Raw genomic sequence first — 23,022 nt, forward strand, 5'->3', positions numbered from 1 at the left:
TGTAGTCATTCTATGTAGTTGGACATAAATTTTATATTGATTTCGATTTTGGATGATCCGAGTCAGAATAGGTTCGCTCGAAAGTATTAAAAACTGATTGCTTCAAGCGAACCTACCCTAACACAAAACCAAAAACGAAACCAGCATTAGTAAAACAAAAGACGAACGAGCGTTTGATATAGAGACTTCGATTCTTCAGTAAGCACGAAACCCGCCTGAATTACATTCACAACGAACTGCACTATAACAACGGGTCTTCTGACATTTCACTTCTTCCACCCGTATCTTTATATTTTCAGCCGCGTACACGAAGGAACAAACCAAAATAAAACCGGTGAAGTTCAGTACCTGCAAGAGCGTAGATTTTATGTTTTTAATTCGATTGTTTTGTACTGGTGGCTGAGAAACATAAAACATGACGTAGTCTCCGGCGGTTGGCTGTCGGGATTCGCGAGCGATCATTGCTCGATCACCGCCGTCTCACGCACACTCAATCGGAGAGTTGGCTCGGATGCTCTCCGTCGCTCTCTGGCATTGACATTGCTGAAGATCAGTACCAGTCAGAAAACGAAGCGTGTAGGATCGTTTGAACTACTTTCTTATCGAGGAAAGGTTCGTTGGAGAAAATTGGCATCGACTTTGATATTCGGATGATTTGCGATTAAAAAAATAAGTAGAACGAATTCTTCTGTAACGAAAGTTTTAATATCGCCATCGCTAGTTCACTCAGAAAAAGCAGGTAAGTCGCAAATAATGTTATGAATGAAAAAGTGAACCTAACGGTATTCCTTCGCTTTTGCCTTGCAATTCCTTCTGCAATTTATTGAATCACTCGGGTAGAAAGAATGTCTTGGTACCTAAAATGGTGGAATGGATTGTTTTGCGTTGAAACTTTATAAGTCGGTTTATCTAAGCTAGCTGGTGACTGAAAAGATTTCGATGAAAATCATCAATCAATTGAACAAGTACGCCATAGGGATATGGGGCACCACGCTGACACAGTTTCGAGACATAAGTGAAAGTTGCGACGATGCATGTGTGACAACGTCGTAAGTTGTGACTTGCGGTACTCCAGGTGTTTGAAGAACGTTTTATGCCAAGATGCATTGGTGCATTGAGTGTAAAAGAGCCGTTGTGTTTTTGTTAATTAATGCATTTTTAACCGCAAGTATTTCATCGTTTTTCGTTGTCAATGTTTGACTATTTAAAACTAGATTTTAACACATTTATTTATACCTACATATTTGCTTGGCACGTAATTTGGACCTTTCCATGCATTCATAGGCGCTGGAGTCCACTAGGTGTGCTTGATATTACTATAGCTCCCGCTTCCCTTGCACAGAGAATGCGAATTTAGCAGGAATTTTAACTTTTTGCTAAAATTAAATGACTGCTAGGCCCTTCTTTTTGTTTAAACCGATGCTAGGGGGTTCCAAATTTAGCAATATTTAAAATAGAACTTTTTAACGATTTGAGATAGAGCTTTATTGTCTTCGATGAAGTTGTAGAGCAACATATTTTAGACAAATTTGCTGAAGACATACAAGCTCTAGCTTATATATTTTCCATTGTACGAGAAATTAAAATATAAGCTTTAGGGTGTTCTTTAAAAACGTTTTTTTCTAACTTTTGACGTTTTTATTTTACGTTAAAGTACCCTTTGGACAACTTGAAGATTATTTTAGGGCGCATAATTTGCTTTAAAACACCAACTACTTAGCTTTTTTCGTTTTAAAGTTATAAGAACTTTTATATAAAAAATATAACTTTTTCAAATAGAAATATCTTCGATTCGGGCACTGAACATTAAATAATGATGCTTTCATATGAAATAGCATGCTTTGTAGTATAGATCACCAAAAAATGGCAAATACGATTGTTTTATATCTTGCAATATTTATTCAAAAAGTAGTTTATTTTTAGTAAAAAGTATATATAATTTTCTAACAAGCGAAGCTAGATGTTCAATATATTAAGACAAATTCTTCTCCTTCAAAATATCTGAAAGTATTTCTAAAGTGAACTTAATGAAAAATCAAAACTGCAAAAGTTATACAAAGAAAACAGTTTTTTTAAGAAACACCCTAAATTTTTTTGGTAAATTATTGTAAAATGAAAAGTACACGACATAGAGTTTCAGCGTCTTTGACAAAGTTTTTTAAATTAAATTTTCTTCAATTTTGTGGAAGACAGTGAAACTATCTCGAACCATTAAAAAGTTAATTTTCTGATTTTAAAAAAATTTGAACCACCCTACCCACTATTTAAAATAATAGAAAAGTATTGTAAAGTGCAATATTTTATCATGAAAACGAAACTACTATTTTGTTCACCGTGAAAGTAATTTAAACATACTACAAAGAGTCAATTCATGAAAAACCAAATTTTTAATATAACTTTTTCAGTTTTCATGTTTTTCCAACCTATCCTTCAGATGTTTTTCAGTTTTTGAAGACGAACCTTTTTTTCTAATACATCAAAACTCTAGCTTTTATTGTCCAAAAGATATAAGCACTTAATCTTTCAAAAATATATTTTTTTAAATCAATTTTATGAAATTTAAAAAAATATCGTATTCGCTATTTTTTGCTCAATTATAACTCTAATCATGACCTCATTAATAGTTCAAAAAGAATTATCTTTTATTTACCCCAAATGAGTGATAAAGTTATTCCAAACAACCCCATTTTTGGCGAAAAAGTGCTCATAACTTTTCAACGGAAATAGCTAGATATACGGTGCCATGAAACAAATTATTCGCCTTGAAACAATCTTAAAGTTGTCCGAAGACTACTTCAGTTTTAAATGAATACAGCAAAAGTTATTGGAATGAAACTGTATTTCGAAGAAACACCCTAAGCTCCGACTTTAAATTTGTTGTAAAATAAAAAGTATGACAGATAGAGCTTACATGTCTTCAGCAAACTTTTCCAAATTTTTGTCGTTATACAACTTCGCTGAAGGTCGTTTAGCTCTAGCTAGTTAAGTTAATTTTTTGATCTTGGTAAAATTAGAACCACCATAACTGTTGTTTTAACAAAAATAGAGGGCTCATAAACTACGAAAACTTCTCCAAAGACTTAATAAGGTTAAGTTGTTTAGTTTTAGTAAAATCTCAAAATTCCCGCTAAATTTGCATTCTGGACCACTGTGCATTGCGGAAGAGGTAAGAAAAGTAGTCCTTTCTTCCTTTTCTGTTGTACTAGATCTGTTATAACATATATCAAATTATTGTTGCTTTTAATTAGTAAACGAGTTTCTTTCCTTTCTTCATATTTATAAGTACTAAACCATTGGCTTTCAAGGCTATACTATTAGCGTAACTTCAACATATTTGAAGAATGTATGTTTTCTTAAAAAAGTACTAGAAGCTGTCTATTTCGATGCTCAGTACAATTCTATAATTTATTTGATAGCTTTTATAGGTTTTCTTTTCAATAAAGACACATAAACAAATTTGGACAACAAAGATGCAAAAAACATTATTTTTCACCGTTAACTACAACTGTATCTGTCAGCACTGCATCAGTGGGTACAATCAGACTAATTGCAATGACTTAAGTTATTGTGATCATATTTGTAAATGTCCAAAATTTATAACTGTTTAAAAATGTTGTTTATGAAGAACATGGGAACGAAGAGGTGAGCTGGATAAAAATTCATATTAGTATTTTTTCCACAAAGAATGTTAGAATAACAAATATTATGGTTATTGCTGTTTCCACAATGTTTTATATAAAATACCTCAATCAAATTTAGTTGATGCAAATAAATTATGGAAAAATATTCCAACAAAATTTCACGCAAAATTTCTTAAAATAAAAACATGTTTGCTTAATAGGCAAAATCTGTGTCAGTTCAAAACGAACCTGTAAACTTGTTTTTTTATAATTAATTTATTTGGCATGGCTCACTGAGCTTAACGGAGCAGTGTGTCTTTTAAATATTTATAATTCTCGACAAACATATGATTACGGCGAAAAACTGTCAAAATTCTCTATGAAAGGAAATTCCGGACAACCCATTCCTGGTCGAACATAGTTTACAACAGATAATGAAAGAGAAAACTTCTCTTTTGTTTACTACCTACATCTGTGATTGATGAGTAATGGTTTGACTGGAATACCCACTCAAAGTAAATTTTGACAGTTTGCTTATACGCCCAAATCTTATGTTTGTAGAGAAAAATAATTAATAAAGGCTGGATGGGTAATGTCTTTGACATATTGTGTAGCTCTTCGCAATTTCGAATAGCCAGCTGCAGCTGAGGGGGATAACTCAGGTCTTTTTGTTTCCAAAAAGCTGCGCTTTCTGTCAGCTCCAATATTTTGGCGGAGAGATATTCCATTACGGCCGCCAACTAGACGGATTCTCCGGCACCGACACACTCGGCATAGTAGGCCTTTCTCAACAGCCGGTGGATTCGACCGACAGGCAACTGGAGACCGACACGAAACGAGCGAGATTTTGGTTTTCCCTTAAACCTTCCTTTTTACCGCTTCCAGGCATATCGAGCGTATGTGTAGTGTAGCACGAGTGTAACATACGAATGATGCCACTTTCATCGTCAAAGAGGTGAGCTTCGAACGAAAACTAGTTTTGTCGCGTGGTCCGTTGATCGATAGATAGATAATAAATTCTTTCACCAAAACTATTATTTCCGTTATTTTCAATAATTGTACATTCTACGGAATTAGTTAAAACTTTGTTTTCCAATCAGACAGCGCAGACATTTGTTCATTCAGTTCAAGGCGAATCAAAACGATAATATTTGGTGAAGTGAAGGGTTTTTTCCCATATGTATGCTTCTTTCCACTCATCGAAAATAAAAACAATAGTTAGCGAAGAAAAAGATTTTCAAATTTAATTGCTTTGAGTGGTTTGATAGAACTGTTACGGGGTAATTTGTTTGCCAAAGAAGATATACTCCGGATGGGAGTATTTTGTTCGAAATGGCCCTGGTTACTATCACGGAGCTGCACAAACTAATCCACGGAGACGAATCCTAATAATCACCGTCTCTCCCGGTGTTGACAGACAGTCTCCGAACATCTGACAAGATTGGTTGGCTTGCCGAATCCAATTGAAATCATTATTCTTTCTGTTCAAGATTTGCGGCTCGATGCATGAAATTAGCGGGAACCAATCACGAACGAGCTTCGGTCAGATGATTTAAAATCGGCTTTTCGTGTGTGTATGCCACCCATCGGAAATGAAAATGATGGCCTTATCTAGTGTCTTGCCAATATGTTTTCGACGGTTTGTAGGCACGTAGGGTAATAAGCCTATTGACAGACATGTTACAGACATACAGGGTGTTTGGTTCATGGTTAAGAACCTCTCGAGGGAGGATTGACTGTCGTATTTGGAGAAAAAATCGTTCTACACATACCATGAAATCTCAACCGTTTCTAAGTTATTGAACTTTTTGTGTTAAACACTTAGTTGTCTTAAAATATCTCTAACTCAAAAAATATACTTTGTATTTCAAATATTTTAGATCCATTGGATAGGTGAGAAAATTTTCCACTGAAAAATGTCCTCAAATGTTTCAGCTAATTAGGTTAAGTAATCTTTTCACAGTAATTTATTTGAAATTTAACAATTTTAATCGATTTTTCTTTCACTTCGCGAAAATCTTAATAGTTATCATCACTATATTAATAATTCAAATTGTTAGTCTTGAAAAGTTGTATAATTTGTTCTTTGACATGATACACTTATCTTATCTTAGTTTTCATGGGTTTGGGTTATTGAACTTGGATATTTTATCTCATATTCACTAATACTAGCTCTTATTGAAAAAGTATGGCACTTATTGTACCTTTTCTTATTTTTATTCGAAAGCCAGGAAAACTTTGCAGAGAAAAATGTATTAATACATTTCAGTTAAGTGAATTTAGTATTCTTTTAGAAGTGAATTAGTTTAAAGTTAGTGTTATTATTAGCATTTTCGTTATTTTCTTAAAATAGTAAATAATAAACTTCACCATTATTATCATGGAATTAATGCATCTCAGCAAGTTCTACAATTCTTCCTTTGACTTCATTCAATTATCTCTTTTAGTTTCGAAGCAAAATCATTTTTATCCTCTCGTTTCATATACAAAAACAACGATTTCGAAACCACTGCATTTGTGATGAGGCCATCCTGTGTTAACTATTAAATTGCAGCGAAATGAAAAGCGATAGGGCTAAAGTGTCAAATAACAAGTTGTAGATAATATTAAGGGGCACCAAATGAACAATAGTGACTATAAATTTAGTTGAATAATAATTAGAATAATAACAAATATCACCAAAAAACGCAAATTTTGAGTTATTTTACTAGTAAAAAGTCATGTAGTACACTTAACTAAAAGATATCTGTTCATACATCGAAAGGAAATTTTCTCAGCTTTCCAATGAAGTCCTGGTAATAGCGATATAAAGCATATTTTTTAGATTAGAGTCTTTTAAGAACTTGCAAGTCAATTACAGGAAAAGTTTAGAAGTCAAATTACAAGGAAACGAGAAGAGATAGGAATATTATGTTGAAGAAAAAATTATGAATCGTCCTCAAACTCAACTTTTGGATAATAGATATTGCCATAATCTTAATTCATTATTTTGAGAAAATTACCAAAAACCTCATCAAAAACACTAACTTTTAACTACTTTACAACTAAAAGGTAATTAGAACTATTATCTGAAAGATATGAGGACATTATTCAATAGAAAATTTTCTCACCTTTCCAATGGCACTAAAAGATTTAAAATACGAGGTATACTTTTTGAGTTAGAGGTGTTTTAAGTTTTTTACACAAAAAGTTCAATAACTCTGTAGCGGTTGAGATTTGATGGTATGTGTAGAACAAGTTTTTGCTCCAAATATGACAGTAAATCACCCCCCGAGAGATTCTTACTCATGAACCAAACACCCTGTATATTTCGAATATAGGTTATAGTTGACGGTAGGCAAGGAAATTGAGTTATGCTAAAGCAGATTCAGTGTTTTTCAAAAGGTTGTGAATCTAATCTTTTTGTTTTAGTAGGTCTAAAAAGATTTTAAATTTTTGTTACTGATTTGGAGCCGCAAGATAATTAGAAAATCTGAAGTAACCCAACACGTTATACAATGGATTTAAAGTAGTGTTTCTTATTTTTTATATTGTTTATATAAGCGATCAGTAAAAAAACTACCCGCAAACTACGATAACTTTACGAAAGACAATACGGCCAAGTTGTTTAATTTTCGTAAAAACTTTAAATACCCAAATTAGATATGGAATTTTCGTTTTGACTTCGTCTCATCAGAATCCGACACTAAGTTAATGACAGGACTAATCTAGCGTCGGATTGACGCTATACCAAAGATAAACTCAAGATTACTATGTCCCTTATAAAACAGCTATGATGTATGGTTCATGCACTGTGAACCGGTGAACCAATTAATAGTGTGCTTTTGCTTGCCCCTTGGATTCGAACGCCTTTACATCTACATAGAAACGCCATGGATACTAGCAAACCATGCATAAACAATAAACATTCCCGGTATTCGACCGAATATTCATGTTCTCAAAACTGATTTCTTTCAGAACGTGTACGCGTTTGAAAGTTTACTCAACTGTGGTGAAATATCTGGGCAAATCTATTGTGTAAGGAAACATATCCGTAATGTTGTTTTACAAACGTAAGTACTCAATTTGATATAAGATCTCGTAAATTGAACCGCGAAATGGAGACAGTAGTTCATCAAATGATTCAACCGTTTATTAACGACGCTGATTAAAATAGTTTTTCGGTTTTCTTTATTACGTAGACGAAATTCTAGGCAGTAATTCTATACATGAAAATTTTCACGCATAGAAAATTATTGTGAATCGAGATACATTTTGTGTAATCTTTATATGCTAACAATTGGCAGTTGTCATGTCTACGACGCTTCAAAAGACGCTGATTATTGAAATATCGCGCTGTCAATTCGACAGTGAACCAGAATCATCGAGGGGTCACATTTGAGTGGTACATGGAATAGTCATGACCATTCTATCTTGAGTTTATCTTTGGCTATACACCTAGAAAAAATCGTATAAATTTACGTCTTCTGACCCTGGCATATACGAGCATCAAAAATTACTTACTTTTAAGTTTGATTTTAATTTTACATGACGTTGAATTTTGTAAATCACGTAACTTTACTCCACATATAACGGTTGTTGGCAGTAAGTGTAATTTTATGTCATTGCGCATGTAATGTATATGTTCCATGTAAAACTGAACGGAGCACGGTTATATTTCGTCATTTCGTGAATTACGGTTTGTTAAATTGTATCATGCTTGCAATTACGTCAACGATAAAATTCATATTTTTTTGGTGTGTAGTTTCAAAAAACGGAGACACCATTTGTGTTCCTGAGCAGACCCGTAGTCAAGGGTGACCCCCGCAAGAAATATGGTTGGCAAAACTGTATTCTTGTGCAACATGAGGCCAAACTATGGCGCCATTCACCTCTGATACAGAACGTCTAATCCCATACCTTCCCGCGGTACCAACCGGGGTACGACCTACCTAAAGCCGTTTTTGCTTGGACCCTGGGCTGGGTCGACTTCTAGCCGCAACCGCTGTCAGTTCATACAATTTGACAGCTGTTGGGGTTGTAGCCTGACTCAGTTTCGCTTCGGGCGGGAGCTACATTCAGGGATGCCAAAGGTAATGATAAACTATTTTTCGGTATATTTACATTTGCACAAGCCGTACAGCCCGCTACAGTGACGCATCACTACAGCTCTTGCCAGAACGGTAGCCATACCGAGTACATTTTGCCGTACAGTAGTAGAATACATTTTTGTTTTGCTGCTGTGCTAGGACTGCTCGGTGAGAGTGTGGCGTAGTAAAGTTTGTTCTCTCGCTTTGTACACTTTTCTCTGCGTAGTCAAAGGGAGGCCCGCACACGAAAGCGTTGATGCCGGTCGTGGCGTAAACGAACCGCATTCGTTGTCGTCGTTTGTGATTAAAAATATTGAATAGATTAAACATATTAAAAAGTGTAAAATAAGGAAAGAGAAGCTGTACCGCTCGCGTCTGGTGGCTGTACTGGGGACAGTATTTTTTGTCATGTTACTGCTTTGCTTATAGACTGCCGTACAGCGCTGGGCGTCCTGCACTAGCGAACGACAGCAGCGTCGAAAGAGAAATGAGAATGTAGGCAGAAAAATTACAGCCGCAGAAAAGGTGGGCATTTTGCATCCTTGGCTGCATTAGTGAAGATTCGTGTGTCGTATGCTGACAGGGAAGGGGAACAAACGATGCATGAAACTGTTAATGTATTTGAACTTACAAAGTAAAGCTTTCAGTACAATTAATGCTCATTTTGGGCCGCTCAAACTTATTTCATATTCTCTTCACAAATAAAATCGAGTTTTCTGTTGTAGCTTCACTTAGTTTACTACTCTTGATACATTTTTCGAGACTATTTCCTTCTTTTTCTTTGTTAGTTTTCCCTCTGTGAAAAATATTTAAAAAATATCAATTTAGTGTGTTTCAAGACATTTTCTCGCTATTTAACGTGAAGTTCAAGCTCAAGCTTAACGAAATTTAAAAAAAACTTGAAATGATCATTGAAGTGTAAATAAGAAACAACACTCCCGATGGCCGGCTGTCCGGAGCTCAAGTTGCTCGTTTAAAATTGCCGGAAATTGATCGCGAACGACTTTCGTACACATTGCTAAGATCATATTGTCTACCAAGACATACCTCCTGATCTTTTCCCTTTACAACTAACACAATTTCTTTCCCGTGATGCTCGTGGAGATGCATAGGTAGTCTCGGTCTCTATCAACAGCGAGTGTCAAACTAACATTCCTTGCCTTCCCCAGTAAAACAGCATTGGTCGTGGACGGTGTCATTATTGACCATTTTATGAAAGTGTTGGGTATGTTCAAGTGTTAAGTATTTTGGTTCATTGTGTATTTTAACTCATTCAGTCAATCACGTATTGTAATTACGGGCATTCTATCTAGGTTAAGCTAAACGTAAAATTCTCGCTAAATTTTCATTCCGGAATAATGTACACTGATCTTTAATATAACAGTTGGTCCCATTTAGGAACAAATCATGTGGTCCTAGTCTCAGCAACGTTGCAACATCATCAGTGTACATAACATCCATTTGATTTTGTTTTACCATGCCCTCAGTTATGCATGACAAAAGACATAGTAAATTTATAGTAGACGAGTATTCGGGCATGAAACGGCGTTGGTCATTGCTCAGGTAGTTTTGTAATGTGTAAAAAATGCTCTACGATTACAAGTTCAAACAGTTTAGACACAGCGCATAGTGATGTGATACCGGTTATTCCCTTCCAGACAATATTAACAGCTGTAAATGCATTACCCATACCATCTATCTTATTTATTTTTAGTGAACAATGGGCGAAAAAATATCCCCATCTACATCTACCGCACCCCGGAGGACATCCCCTGGCAAACAGAATGGTCAGAAACCAGCCAAAGAGAAGACCCCACCGAAGCGCAAAAGTAGGGAGGAAAAGCTAAACCAATTGTTCGGTTCACCTCCACCTCAGTTCGTCGGAGGGGTTCAACGTCCGGAGCAGAAATCCGTTGTAGTGGCATACGTGCTGTGGCTGTTTGGTGGGTTCTTCGGGCTGCACCACCTATACCTGCACCAGGATCGTCGAGCTTTCGTGTGGTGGTGTACACTGGGAGGATACTTTGGCGTAGGATGGCTGTCCGAGATCTACCAAATTCCGGCGATGGTACGGGATTGTAACGAAGATCCAAGGTTTGTCGAGGAGTTTCGGGAGAAGATACGTGTGCACAAGAAGCCACCGTTTTCAACGTCTCGATTCCTGATGGCCATCATGGTTGGGTTTCTGTTCGGTCAGGTGATTATGATTTCGATACCGCAGGAAGTGTTTGCCGGGGTTGATTGGAGTTTCTTGCATTGGTGTATTCCGCTAGGCGTAGCGATCGGTAAGCGTTTCTCAAAAGTTTGTTTTGGTAGAGGCGATAAATGGTTTTGTATTTGCAGGTGTGTGGACGGTTGGTAATACTGGTCGCGAGAAGGGGGTGTTCTGGCACAGTCTAGTTGGAGCTTACATTTCGTACCCGCTGCGATACTTTGTGATGGACGAGGCTTACTGGTTTACACTGATGGCATTTGCTTCGGCGTTTGCTTTCGACCACTTTTCTAAGGAGTGGAATCTGGACGTTCCGAAGCGCGAGAAACCTTTGAAGTAGGTATAGGAACGATACGATTTAGAGCTTTTACTAAGAGGTTTTATTCACAGACGTGCAGCGATCATCGTACCCTGTGTCCTGCTGTATCTATCGTTGTGGGGATGTTTCTTCTATTTTAATGGAACGATTACTGATTCAGATGGCGATGAGGTGCCAGTGCACGAGGCAATCCACAATTTTATCAAATCCCCGTGGTGGACCGACCTGAAGCAAACCATATCCGACACGATCCAATTTGCTAAACATAACGGATGGGCCGAGGTATGGAAGCAGATCATAGATTCGATGGATGCCGATGGGGAGCAGAATGCATACAAGGTTTTAGGAGTAAGTCCAACAGCTTCCCAAACAGAGATCACCTCTGTTTGGAGGAAGTTGTCACGTGAGAATCACCCGGATAAAGTGAAAGATGAATCGTTGCGTCGAGCAGCTCAGGAGAAGTTCATGGAAATTCAGCAGGCTTATGAAGTACTTAGTAAGATCAAATCCAAAAGACGACAGCGAAATAAGAAGTCCAATGAGGATCTTTAGTGGAATTTTGGCGGTGGAAAGTGCTTCCAGATGTAAGCTTTAACCCTATGAACTGACTTGATTTCGAGTTGAGCTGTAAATATTTATTAAATGAGTTGTATTGGAATAAAGCAGTTCTTCCTGTTTCATTTTATGGAAATATACTTTAAAAATAATTTTACTCTGATTTTTACTCAAACCAGTGAACATGTTGTGTCGACAACGATTAAAACGCTATGTAGAAGTGGCTGTATACAAGCTAATTTGACGAAGCTTCCCTTCGCTTGTTGTTCCTTCGACGAATGCAACCTAAAATTAAAGTCAACTTATTTAATGTTTTATTTCAATCGTAATGATCTGTGGTCATACGCCAATATATCGATTGGGTCCAATATCGACTCGTATCTATGCACTGACGTCAGAAAATTAGTGAAGGCAGCTGTACTGTTACCGATAGAGGTGTTTTCCGTTACCTGCAAACAAAAGCAATGAACATAAATTCATATGGCTGTTACTGTGATCTGAAGTTCAACAGTTTACCCTATTGCTTGAGTTTGGATTAGACGATACGTTGATATCTGTTTCAGGGATTCCTAGTCTCGTGCCCCAGAACACCACGCAGTTGTCGTCTGTAGTTGCAACGGCATATGTAGGAAAGCATTTGATGCTCTGAATAATAATAAAAAAGTATAAAATCATATAAACTCGCCATGAATCCCACGAACTGACCGTGATAAAACGCGAGGTCATACTTTTCAGTACAGAAGGTTCCACATGTTGGTTTGTGTGACCAAGCCCACGCTGGCCATTGGAGTTGTCCCCGGATGTCACGACGTATCCACCCTCGATCAAAAAAGCTACCCACGATTGTGAAATACTTACGCCTACAATTCTATGCCTAATATACGCTAATTTCTGTAAGCCGAACAATTGCGTCACTTTCAAGCCAAACCCAAGTTTGTTGAAACTATTACTGCCACAGCAGTAACACAACCCACTTTCGGTCAAAACTACGGTACAATCTGGCCCACAGTGTATTGCATTGATATCGGGAATCATGCGTGAAATTATCAATCTTCTGGGTTCGGTACTGGTCACCGCCTGCTTTCCATGACCTAGTGCTCCTTCAGCACTTGAACCCCAGGTGTACAAATCTCCTTCGTTCGAAAGTGCCACCACGTGGTGCTCTCCACAAGCGATTTGTACTATCGTGATATTGTTCAAACTTTGAACTATTTTAGGCACTAGCAGTGAATTTCTATCGCCATGTCCTAAACACCCCTCACTGTTATCACCGCAGCTTAGGACCACCCCTAGACTTGTGTAGAATACAGTGAAACCAGCTCCGGTGGCAGCTCTGAAATTGTGGTATTTCAGATTGTTCATCCCGTTCACAAGTTTTGGTAAAAATGTACAAACCCAACGATGTTATAGTTCCGTATTGCCTCGACTTTAGTAGGATAATGGCGCCATGTTTCCAGTGCATTATGACCGAGTTGACCTTTGTTACCTTCGCCCCAGGTATAGACAGATCCATCTGAAATTTTGGAGTAATTATTGAAAAAGAACTTTAATGTAGGATAAACAATTGTAAACAAATTAATCAACGTCGCAGAGCTTGTTTTTGCGAACAGTTTTTCTGATACACACATATGAAACAATAAGATCGAAGACATAGACAAGATTTGGTGTCTTCTGCAAAGTTGTTTGCAAAAGAAATCTCCACGGCATTGCTGAAGAAGTTGACTCATTATATCTGTTTAAAAATTCATTTAAAAATACCACTTTAAAGGGGATTAATCACTGATAACACAGCACCAAATTAAAGGGCTTGGCATTTGCAATATATATTTTGAAGATGCTATTGACGTAAGCCTGGCCGTTTCAACGTAAATTTAAAATACTTTTCGAGTATTTTTTCAATATAACGTCTAATTACTTTCAAAGTAATCGACGAGATACAAAAAAAGCTAATGCTGCAGCATGAAACTTTTTTTTTGCTTATTTGATACGACTTAGGGCCGATTTCTTCCCCCTTGCTTAACGCTTAAGCTAGGTTTAAACGTACTGGTGAACCTAGTATAAAAGTTAAGCGAGGGTGAAGAAATCGGTCCTTAGTGTACTAGCTTAACTGAGCCGTGGATCTTTTAAGTCGAATATAATTATCGGATCTTGTTTACGCGATTTGTTATTTCGTTTAAAGTTCTGTCTTGTTGAAGATCCATTAGCTGCGTCGCCTGCTGTTGCTTGGGAGTCACTTAGTTCGCTTTTTCTCGGTTTATCGTTTTCATCCACGCTACCCTCACTATTGATGCGTACATGATTAACTGGTTTGGATTTTGATTCGTCCTACGGGTCACGATCGTGTCCGTATTTTTTGATATTTACTTTATGGTCGGTGGTACTTTCAGTTTCTTTGGAAGTAGTTCATCTCGCACACATGCGCACTTTGGAAGTAGCAGTCGTATCACAATGCTTGGACGCGCTGCGCGTAGGTTCTGTTGTTCCAGCATTCGTTGGTGCCTGAGCAACAACCCCGCTTGTTTGTGATTAAGTTGCTGTTGATGAGGGCTGTACGTTGTGTTTGCTTGCAGTTAATGTTGTTTAGTTAGAGGTTTTGTGCATGGTTTACAGTAGTGCGTCTTCTTGTTACAGAACTGGCAAGCAGGGGTCTGTCCTTCATATGTGCACAGCGGGATTTGAGATTTGGTGACGCCTTCTGTTCCGTATTGAAAGTTCAGGTTACAAGGAATAGGTTTCATCTGTCGCATTCTTACAACATGGACCAGTACCGTCTTTACGCATAGGCACACTGGGCCAGTGCCAGGGGCCTCGGGCTTTTAGGGGCCTCAAACTTTGGATGAATATAGAATCATTCTGAAAACTTTGTTCCAAAAAATAGTGCCACCCTATTGTGTAGGTAGCAATGGATCAGTTGTTCGTATTCACACATTGCACCTTATCCCATGTGACGCTTAACCTTCTGGCAGTCGCGCTAGTGCACTGACTGCACGCTGCTCTGAAAACCTAGCGAAATCGTCTGAGGGCACCGGCGGCTACTCGTTCGGTAGGCCAAAGTCGCGCGACTTCCGGAGGGTTAAAGAGTATCAGAAAATCAAGCGAAGTGATTGTAGCAGTAGGAAACAAGGCACAACATAATCAGGATGGTATTGGACCAATTCGAACGTCAATCCCACATTTCGATTCAAGTTTCAATTCATTTCGAGCAAAAACAATAAAATGTTTTCTATAACACGCATTGAAGGTTCGAAAGGCACCAAGCAGGAGCGACAACCAACAATGTGGCAATATTTGCACAAGCAAGCTGTACAGAAAGTGGAAGAAGAAGATATCGAAATTCGGTTCACAATCCTTGTTTGGCAAGCGATCCGCACATGTGGAAAATTTTCATTTTTTCATCACATCAGGGATTGTGAATGGACAAATCTACATAAAAACCTCTAAAAATGACTCTTGGACACCTTGAGGTCTCACGATACTTTCGTGGCCATATTAGGCATTTTCCACTATGCCGTCGTAGTATGGAACAGAAAAAATTATACTATTTTTGTGCGACAACCCGTCTTACAAAAATATTTAGTCTGTCAGAATTAGAAATCAGAATATACTGGTTCAAATAGAACGTATCTCGTAGGTAGTCGAGGATTTATGCCTCACGGCAGCATTCGATGTCTTTCCTATTTCGACTGTTTTACATGACTGGTATTGAAATAAATTTTTTTAACTTAAATTTTTATTCATTTATGTTTGGGTTTACATTTTGTAAAATATTGCAGTAGACTGCCCAGAAAAATAATGAATTTTTGACAACGCAATCGGCCCACACCTGATTCGATTCCTAGTCCCACCAAGAGTACTTGCATCAAATTTGAAGCAATACCGGATCAACGTGCCTGAAGTTTGTATGGGATTTTTGAACAATTTACATGGAGAAAACCTACTAACTCGCATTTTTGTCGCTAGGTGGAACTGCATGTATTGTATTATCACTGTAAGTGAAAATGTTTGTTTACATAACAATGAATCAGAATCATACACTAATTACGTAAGGGCATATGGGGGGAGGGGGAGTTTCAAAATATCTTACAAATTCTTATCTGAGGGGGAGGGAGGGTTTGTCCTTTCTTACGTAATATCATAATGAGTTTAAAAAATTAAATTCATAAGGAAAATATTCTTTTTAATAAGAAAAGGGAACTATTTTCATTTGTACCATATAATCCTTGTATATCAAACAATATGAGTGATTTTTTGGCTCTTGGTTGTACATTGTTCTGTCGGGAGTCACAATATACCTTACAAGTTAAGAAGTGTTGATACCCTCGTGTTGTTAGACCGACTTTGTTCTTTTCAAACGTTCGATTCAAACCCGCAAGGTATCTGGAAAATATTGTAACATGCGATTGTCAAAGATCTTGAATGTCGAATATTTCCAGAGTGTGAACTGTATTTTAATTCAAGAAAATTCGAAGATGGTTGACTCGGGGCTATGCGTACGATAAGCGTCACAGCTGGAACTCAGAATAAATTCATGCCAGAAGAGGTTATAAACTCTCTTAAATTCTACATCACAAGAAAATAGATTCAAAGGAACTGGAATAAAGTAAAGCAGAGCATGTGGACCAAATTGGAGTTACTGAATATCTGACAACAGTTATTCTTTCTACAGGCGAGATTGGCATGCAATTAAAATTCTGCAGATGATTACAGTTAAATTTAATCATGAGTTTTCTTGTAATAATTCTATGCATATCGGTTTCGCTATCTTATTATTTGATGAATTAACAATTCGATTTTTTAATTACGATAATCATGATAAGATCTTATGTAGGGGGAAGGGGAGTTCACCAAAATCTTACGAACTCTTATCTGGGGGGAGGGGGAGGTTGAAAAGCTCTAAAAAAGCCTTACGTAATTAGTGTACGGCCCCAGACTTGCCACTTAACTACCGGCACAGTCTTTCAGATACTAATTCATTGAATATGAAAATATTAACTTATAATGCACTTGCTTGCTATCTTCACCTCTCCGAACCGTTCACTATAAAAGAAAACACAAAACTTCTGCCAGACTATATAACCAAAATCCTCCAAACCAACAATTTGTACATGAAGAGACACGATTTCAAAGAATTATTCCATTCCTGCTACGAAAAATGCGATTATCTAAAATGAATGAACCTCGCATCGCGCACTTATATTCGACTCAATATCGATTGATTTCTATGGTTGCAATATTCAATATTGTCATCTGTAAATCTAGTTAAATTATGATTGAAAAAAATTTGGCTTTTTTAAAACTGGAAATTGGCCTTTTCCAGTTTCATCATATCAGGAACAGTAAGAAATCAAGAACAACATTGTACGAATTAATAAAACTTTTGTAAATCACGTAGTCGTCATCTATTAACAAGTATTATTGGCATATTGCTAAATATTTTTCCTATATTGTCATAGCGTAAGGATAATTATTGAATGAATCGTCGACATTGCAGAGTGGATGTTAAAGCCGCCTTACACCATTCTTTCTCATTATTGACGGATACACGCTTCGGCCGCAAACAATGTCTTACAACTATGAAGATAGACTATATCATACGGGGAGGGAATAGCTGCGCTTGATAAGTCCATTTTACTGTACACAGCCTACCTGAACTCCCACAACCGCATATAGTGTGTTAGGCCCTTTGCCACTTTCGGTCAGATTGGTCACGATCTTTAAGATCATTCAAAATCATCATTCCATTTTGATTCAAACAAACCTTTCAATACTTTCACATGGTTGAACGATTTGGCTTAAATTAAAAAAAATCTTTAAGTAGCAGAAATGGCTTCCTGATGCTGGGGATCATTTTTTAGTATTCCTACTCTACAGCAGTTTATACCTGTTCAATTATAGGGGCCCCTCAGCTCAGTTGTGCCCAGGGGCCTCGACTGTTCTTAAGACGGCCCTGACATGGACGGCGTTGAAAATTTCTCCATGCTTCAAAATTACCGGATTTCACCGCTCCGTATTGCAACATGATGGTTGTAATGAATTTATCGGTGATACGCGGAGATAGATCGTGCAGATGCACATCAATCTTATCATCGTGCATATAAACGGGTATCTTCATTTCAACATTGTCCTGCTCAACGACGTATAGCTTGTTGTTTTCCATAGCAAAACTTTCCGCCATGGCCAAGGTTAGGTTCGAGTTTTTGGATCCGAAACCCAGATCCGGCCCCAACCCAGTGGTTTTCCGGTCGGGTTTTAGTGCTTTTAATTTAAAATTCTTGGATTCGGGTCGGGTCAGCGTTTTTACAAATTTAAAATTCTCGGGTTTGGGTCGGGTTCGGGTTTTAGAAATTTTGGGTTTTTCGAGTTTGGCATTATCGGGTACGGGTCGGGTTCGGGTTTTGAATAAATCGAACCCAACAATTTTTGCCTTGAACATTTCAAACCTTTTCACCCAAGTCGTTGATAGAACATAAATCATCATCATGTTTCACTGTCGAGGTTAGTTTTAGTTTTTCGTTCTAAGTTTATAACTGATTCGCCCTAGAATTCCTATTCATCTTTCAATTTCATTGTTTTCGTTTCTCCTAGTCTTAAATTTTCCGAAAATAGCCAACAAAATCGATATAGTAGAACCTTTCGGGAATTGAAACATAGTAACATATTAACTTAAACAAATTCTTACCGTACATCACCACAACGAAGTGTGTTCCGCTTGTAGCCAGCTGTCTTATCCTAGCCGTTGGAGGCAATTGCAAGGGACTCAAATTCGTCGATGATCCGAATGATTTGAGTTGATACAGAACGGAACGTTCTGTCAATGGCAGATTGTTTGTAGTGGCAGTTGAGGCTTCCATGTAGTTTCTAGTAGCTGTTCCAATCGTCGTACTGGCTACCGATTGTTTATCATAGGATGCCAATCCTTCATTTGGATCATTTGAGATATATTTAAACCTGTTAAGATTTGAATTAATCATAAATTTGTTGCATTTTGATAAACGGAACTCACCCATCGTTCTTTCCTAAATTTCTGTAGATTAGAGGAATCCAATACTGCATAATCTCCGACGCTGAGGGTCTATTATGGGGATCAATCTGTAACATTAGACTCAACAAGTGTTTGAGGGCATCTGAGTAACCTTCAGGGATGGGAGCATATTTTGCCGATATAATCTTGGAAACTAACTCAGACAAATTAGAAGCTGAAAACGCCTTCTTGAAACAGCACATTTCACCCAAAATACACCCCAAAGCCCACACATCACTCTTTTCGTCATATTGTTTTCCCTCGCACTGAAAGAAGAATTGATTGATGTACTAACCATGAACTAAACAATCTTTGTTACCATTTCTGGGCTAAAATAGTACGGTGTCCCTAGAACAGTTTGTGCCTGATTCCGCGTGCTCATGATCTTTGAAATTCCAAAATCACCAATCTTGACGATGCCCCGTTTATTCAGAAACACATTGGCCGTCTTTAAATCTCGATGTAAAATATTCTGCGAGTGCATATAGTTGATGGCACTCGCGATCTGTTCGAGCATATTCAATATAAACCGTTCCGGTAGCCGCTCGCCGTGGCTCTTCTCGATGAGTACTTGCGAAAGTGTCCCTCCATCAGCGTACTCCATTTCAATGAACAGACAGTCACCTCGAGTGAAACTTCCAAAGTACGCAATGATGTTCGGATGATGTAGTTTGGAGAAAATGTCAACCTCGTTCATCGCCAGATCCCGTTCGGTTTTGGTTAAATCCGACAGGTTGATTTGTTTCATGACCACCAACTGACCGTCGAGCAAGCGTTCGTAGAGAACAGCCATCCCGAAGGAACCCTGCCCCACGGTCCGGATCCGGCGGTAACCTACTAGTTCGATTTCGTTTTCACTTTCATTGCCACTGTCCTTCGGGTTGTCGGAGTTTTGCTGCAGTGAACTTTCGTCCGACGTTCGCAGTCCGGAGAGTGAGAGGTTCTTGAAGCGGGACAAGCTGGATAAATCGATTGATGGGGAGCGATTCCGGGTGGAATGGTTTGTTGCGATGGTTGTAGTTTTATCCAGCGTTGGTTGCATTTTATTAAATATTTGTATCGCAACAATTGAGGATGATGAATATAAAATGTTATTTGTAATAAGTCTAAATGTTTAGGGCTTTGTATTTCCATAGTTTTGCAGCTATGAGCATGCAATGCGCATGCACTGGGTTTTGGCGGGAATAAAAACAATATCACGAGAATGCACAAGTGAAGTTTAATGAAACAATATTTATGCAAACATGAACATGAACTAAAACTTTTAACTCTGGTTGTTGGAATTGGCGAAATTTTTGATCTGCGATAATTGCTTTATATATATCAAATATATAGTCTTCAGACAATTTTCAAGTTTTAGTATCATGATTACGATTAAATTGCTTCTTGAAAAACTGAGATTGGAGGATAATGATAGCAAAATTCCAAACCCTAGGTCACCTTGATGTCAAAAGATGGTAAAACACAAGACGCCGTGATATATGACGTTTTTAATACCCCCACTGGAGACAACTGTTCTATGATCTAGAAAATTTGGGGTATTGAGAGTCTCTCTATAGCAGTGTATAATCTAGTATTTCGTACGACTCTGGGCTCTAAATCGGCAAGGACAGTTGTCCTTGTGTGATGCTGGATTAGAGCATTATGAACTTTTTGCTGTGGTTGTCAGTTTCAGTTTGCTTACGTTCCAAATTAGGTTGTTCCGTTTTACAGGTACCTCGATTTAATATACATTTCCCGATCCAAATATGTACGTTGAATCGAATTTTATGTTAAATCGAAACATGACAGAAATATTTGTTTTCGAACGGAATTATTTTTTATACATCGCATGAACTATTTGCTAAGATATTACTGATTGTAGGAACCACAAAACAAATATTTTGTTCTTCTGAATACAGTGAAAACCCGATTTTATCAGCCCCTAGGTGAATGTTAGGCTGATAAAACGTTGCATTGCTAAACCGGGACATATATTTTTATTTCTTTTTAATAAACCGAAGCTCTTAAAATATGCTTCTTTGGTCCCTAGATATATCCTTATAACACTTTCTAATTATTTAGTTTAAATTTCCCTTAATGGGGTCTGACGGAGCAAAATTTAAAAAAAAAATCATTTTTGCATATTTCGGAACTCTAAGATATAACATTTTTTTACTTTATTTACTCGAAATCAACTTGGTTCGTTTCCATGCTATATTTCACCCTAAGGAGAAAAATTGGGTAAACACCAAAATTTCTCACAAGGACGAAATTTTTTGGTAAAACCAGTCTTTGCACTTGAAGGGCACAAATCCTTACTTTTACATGGGTGCGTTTCGACTTCGGCTCAAATCCCTAAAACTAAAACACAGTTAGTGTTTCAATCGAACGACTCGTCAAACGTGATGTCCCGTCCGTTTTTTTTTTCAAAACTTAGAATGAATTATAAGTAGAAATCGTTTTATTAGCAGTACAGTATTTGTTAAAAAAATATTTTCACAAGTTTCTTACTACCATAATCAAAGTTGGATTGAACCATTTTGTGCATGACGGGCACAATGCCTAACTTTAGTAAGTCAATTTTTTCAAGTAGTTCTTCTTGCTGAAAAAAAACTAAATCAAATTATGGTAGCGTTATATTTCTCCTTATGCAAAAAGTTGGATTAAAACATTTCGTGTACGAAGGACTCAATACCTTAGTTTAGAAGTCAAAGAATTTACGTCAACTTATCAGCATGAGTAAGACATTTTCATACAATAAATTATTAAAAAAAGCTGTTTAACACACACCCTTGTATACAACAAGGAGGTGGAATCCACTAGATTGTTGATATCACTAGCATCGGTCTCCCAATAAATCCAGTAAAGAGGCCGCGTAGCATTTGGTCACTGAAGCAAAGAATTGATCCACTTGCTTCTTGCTCCCACGTTTTAAGAAGCGACAATGACGGAAGTCTTCCTATCTTCTTTTTTAAAATTATTCGAGCTATCTCCTAGATTTCTATTTAAACGTGAGTATTCATTATGGTACTTTGTATGAGTTCTGGGGGCCTAGTACCCAGAATCTCCGAACATCTTGAATCGTACGCAAATGCCAGTACAGTTTATTCGAATCTCTAATAGCCATTCTCCGCCCGTTGCATTTGTTGATGTCTGCCGGACAGGTAAAGACAGAACTATTTTACATTTCAAGAAACAATTGTTACAAAAAATAATATTATCCAAATATTATTCAAATTTTATGAAATAATTCACCTAAAAAAATCAAGGCGAGTCCGTGAATAATAATATTCATAAAATTGTGAGTTAGCTAACGAGCTTCAATATGATTTAGTATTAACATATCGGAATCCGTGACTACAGGTAATAAATCGAATAGCTCAGCAAATAGAAGCGTTACAGAAAGAAAACTGAACACAATTATAACTTAATCAAATAATTAAATAATTACACATGATTCACGGCCCTGTTTATGTGACGTAAAAATGTTATTGTCCCAGAATTTATGGCACTTTATAAATAATCATTTTATCACCAAACCAACAAATCAAGTGGATTATCTTATCAAAGCAATATATGCCATACTTAATAGTATCATCGATGAATTTAATCTCAAGGTAGTTATCTGCAGTAAACCCATTCATACAACGGTGCTGGAGTCCGTACATCATTCTACCGATTGTCGAAATTTGTCGGAATTGCGAGAGACTACCTGACGATGATAAGATATTTTCAAATAGTTTCTGTGCGTATTGCAGTACAGGTGTCTCGCACTTCTTGGTTTAGAAATAGCAAGATCGGATTATTTTCTACATGAGCTAAATACTGTTATTTCGCCGAATGCGGATTACCAGGAACTGCAGTAAATCGTAAATGGGCATTTAGAAAGAAGCAGCTAAAAAATTAGATGTTTCTAGAAATAAAACGAAAATGTTATGAGATTAGAAGAAAGCTGCGAGAGAAGTTGTATATACTTTAAAAGAACGTATTTCACAAAAAAATATTTTTAGGTTTAAACTACGGAAGTTACAAAAGTGTTTTCTTAAGGGGTTACATATGTTGAGGTTGGCCAAAAAATCAAAATACTTTTTATCCTTCTATCGCTAATTTCAAGCTCTTAAAAATGTTATCTAAAATTTTTATAGATATCGAAGCAGTAGACGCAAAGTTATAGCGTTTTTCATTTTTCTATGGCTACATACCTTTATAAAAATTCAAACTTTTCCATTTTTTCCCGCATCTCA

At 37.1% G+C, this 23,022-nt stretch overlaps 2 protein-coding genes across 3 annotated transcripts; one reads left to right on the top strand and one right to left on the bottom strand.

Annotated features, from left to right (window-relative positions):
- Window positions 1-102: 102 nt before the first annotated feature.
- On the top strand, window positions 103-11,932 carry LOC131694142 (dnaJ homolog subfamily C member 22). Of its 2 annotated transcripts, none has more exons than XM_058982589.1 (4): window positions 103-739; window positions 10,404-10,974; window positions 11,033-11,237; window positions 11,292-11,932. In XM_058982589.1, exons 2-4 carry the CDS (start codon window positions 10,410-10,412, stop codon window positions 11,770-11,772), a joined length of 1,251 nt encoding a protein of 416 aa, XP_058838572.1. In that variant the 5' UTR covers window positions 103-739; window positions 10,404-10,409; the 3' UTR covers window positions 11,773-11,932. The 2 variants fall into 2 exon arrangements, with proteins under 2 accessions (XP_058838572.1, XP_058838573.1); XM_058982590.1 differs by lacking the exon at window positions 103-739 and adding an exon at window positions 7,405-7,672.
- On the bottom strand, window positions 11,830-19,838 carry LOC131688254 (serine/threonine-protein kinase Nek8). The gene is made up of 8 exons (XM_058972442.1): window positions 19,116-19,838; window positions 18,779-19,062; window positions 18,455-18,723; window positions 13,171-13,288; window positions 12,481-13,108; window positions 12,292-12,420; window positions 12,121-12,224; window positions 11,830-12,060 (listed from the first exon to the last, which is right to left on the bottom strand). The coding sequence occupies exons 1-8, from the start codon at window positions 19,836-19,838 to the stop codon at window positions 11,946-11,948; spliced, it is 2,370 nt and encodes a 789-aa protein (XP_058828425.1). The 3' UTR covers window positions 11,830-11,945.
- Window positions 19,839-23,022: the final 3,184 nt, after the last annotated feature.

This window comes from Topomyia yanbarensis, chromosome 3, assembly GCF_030247195.1.
Source record: "Topomyia yanbarensis strain Yona2022 chromosome 3, ASM3024719v1, whole genome shotgun sequence".
In the NCBI taxonomy this organism is placed as follows: domain Eukaryota; kingdom Metazoa; phylum Arthropoda; class Insecta; order Diptera; family Culicidae; genus Topomyia; species Topomyia yanbarensis.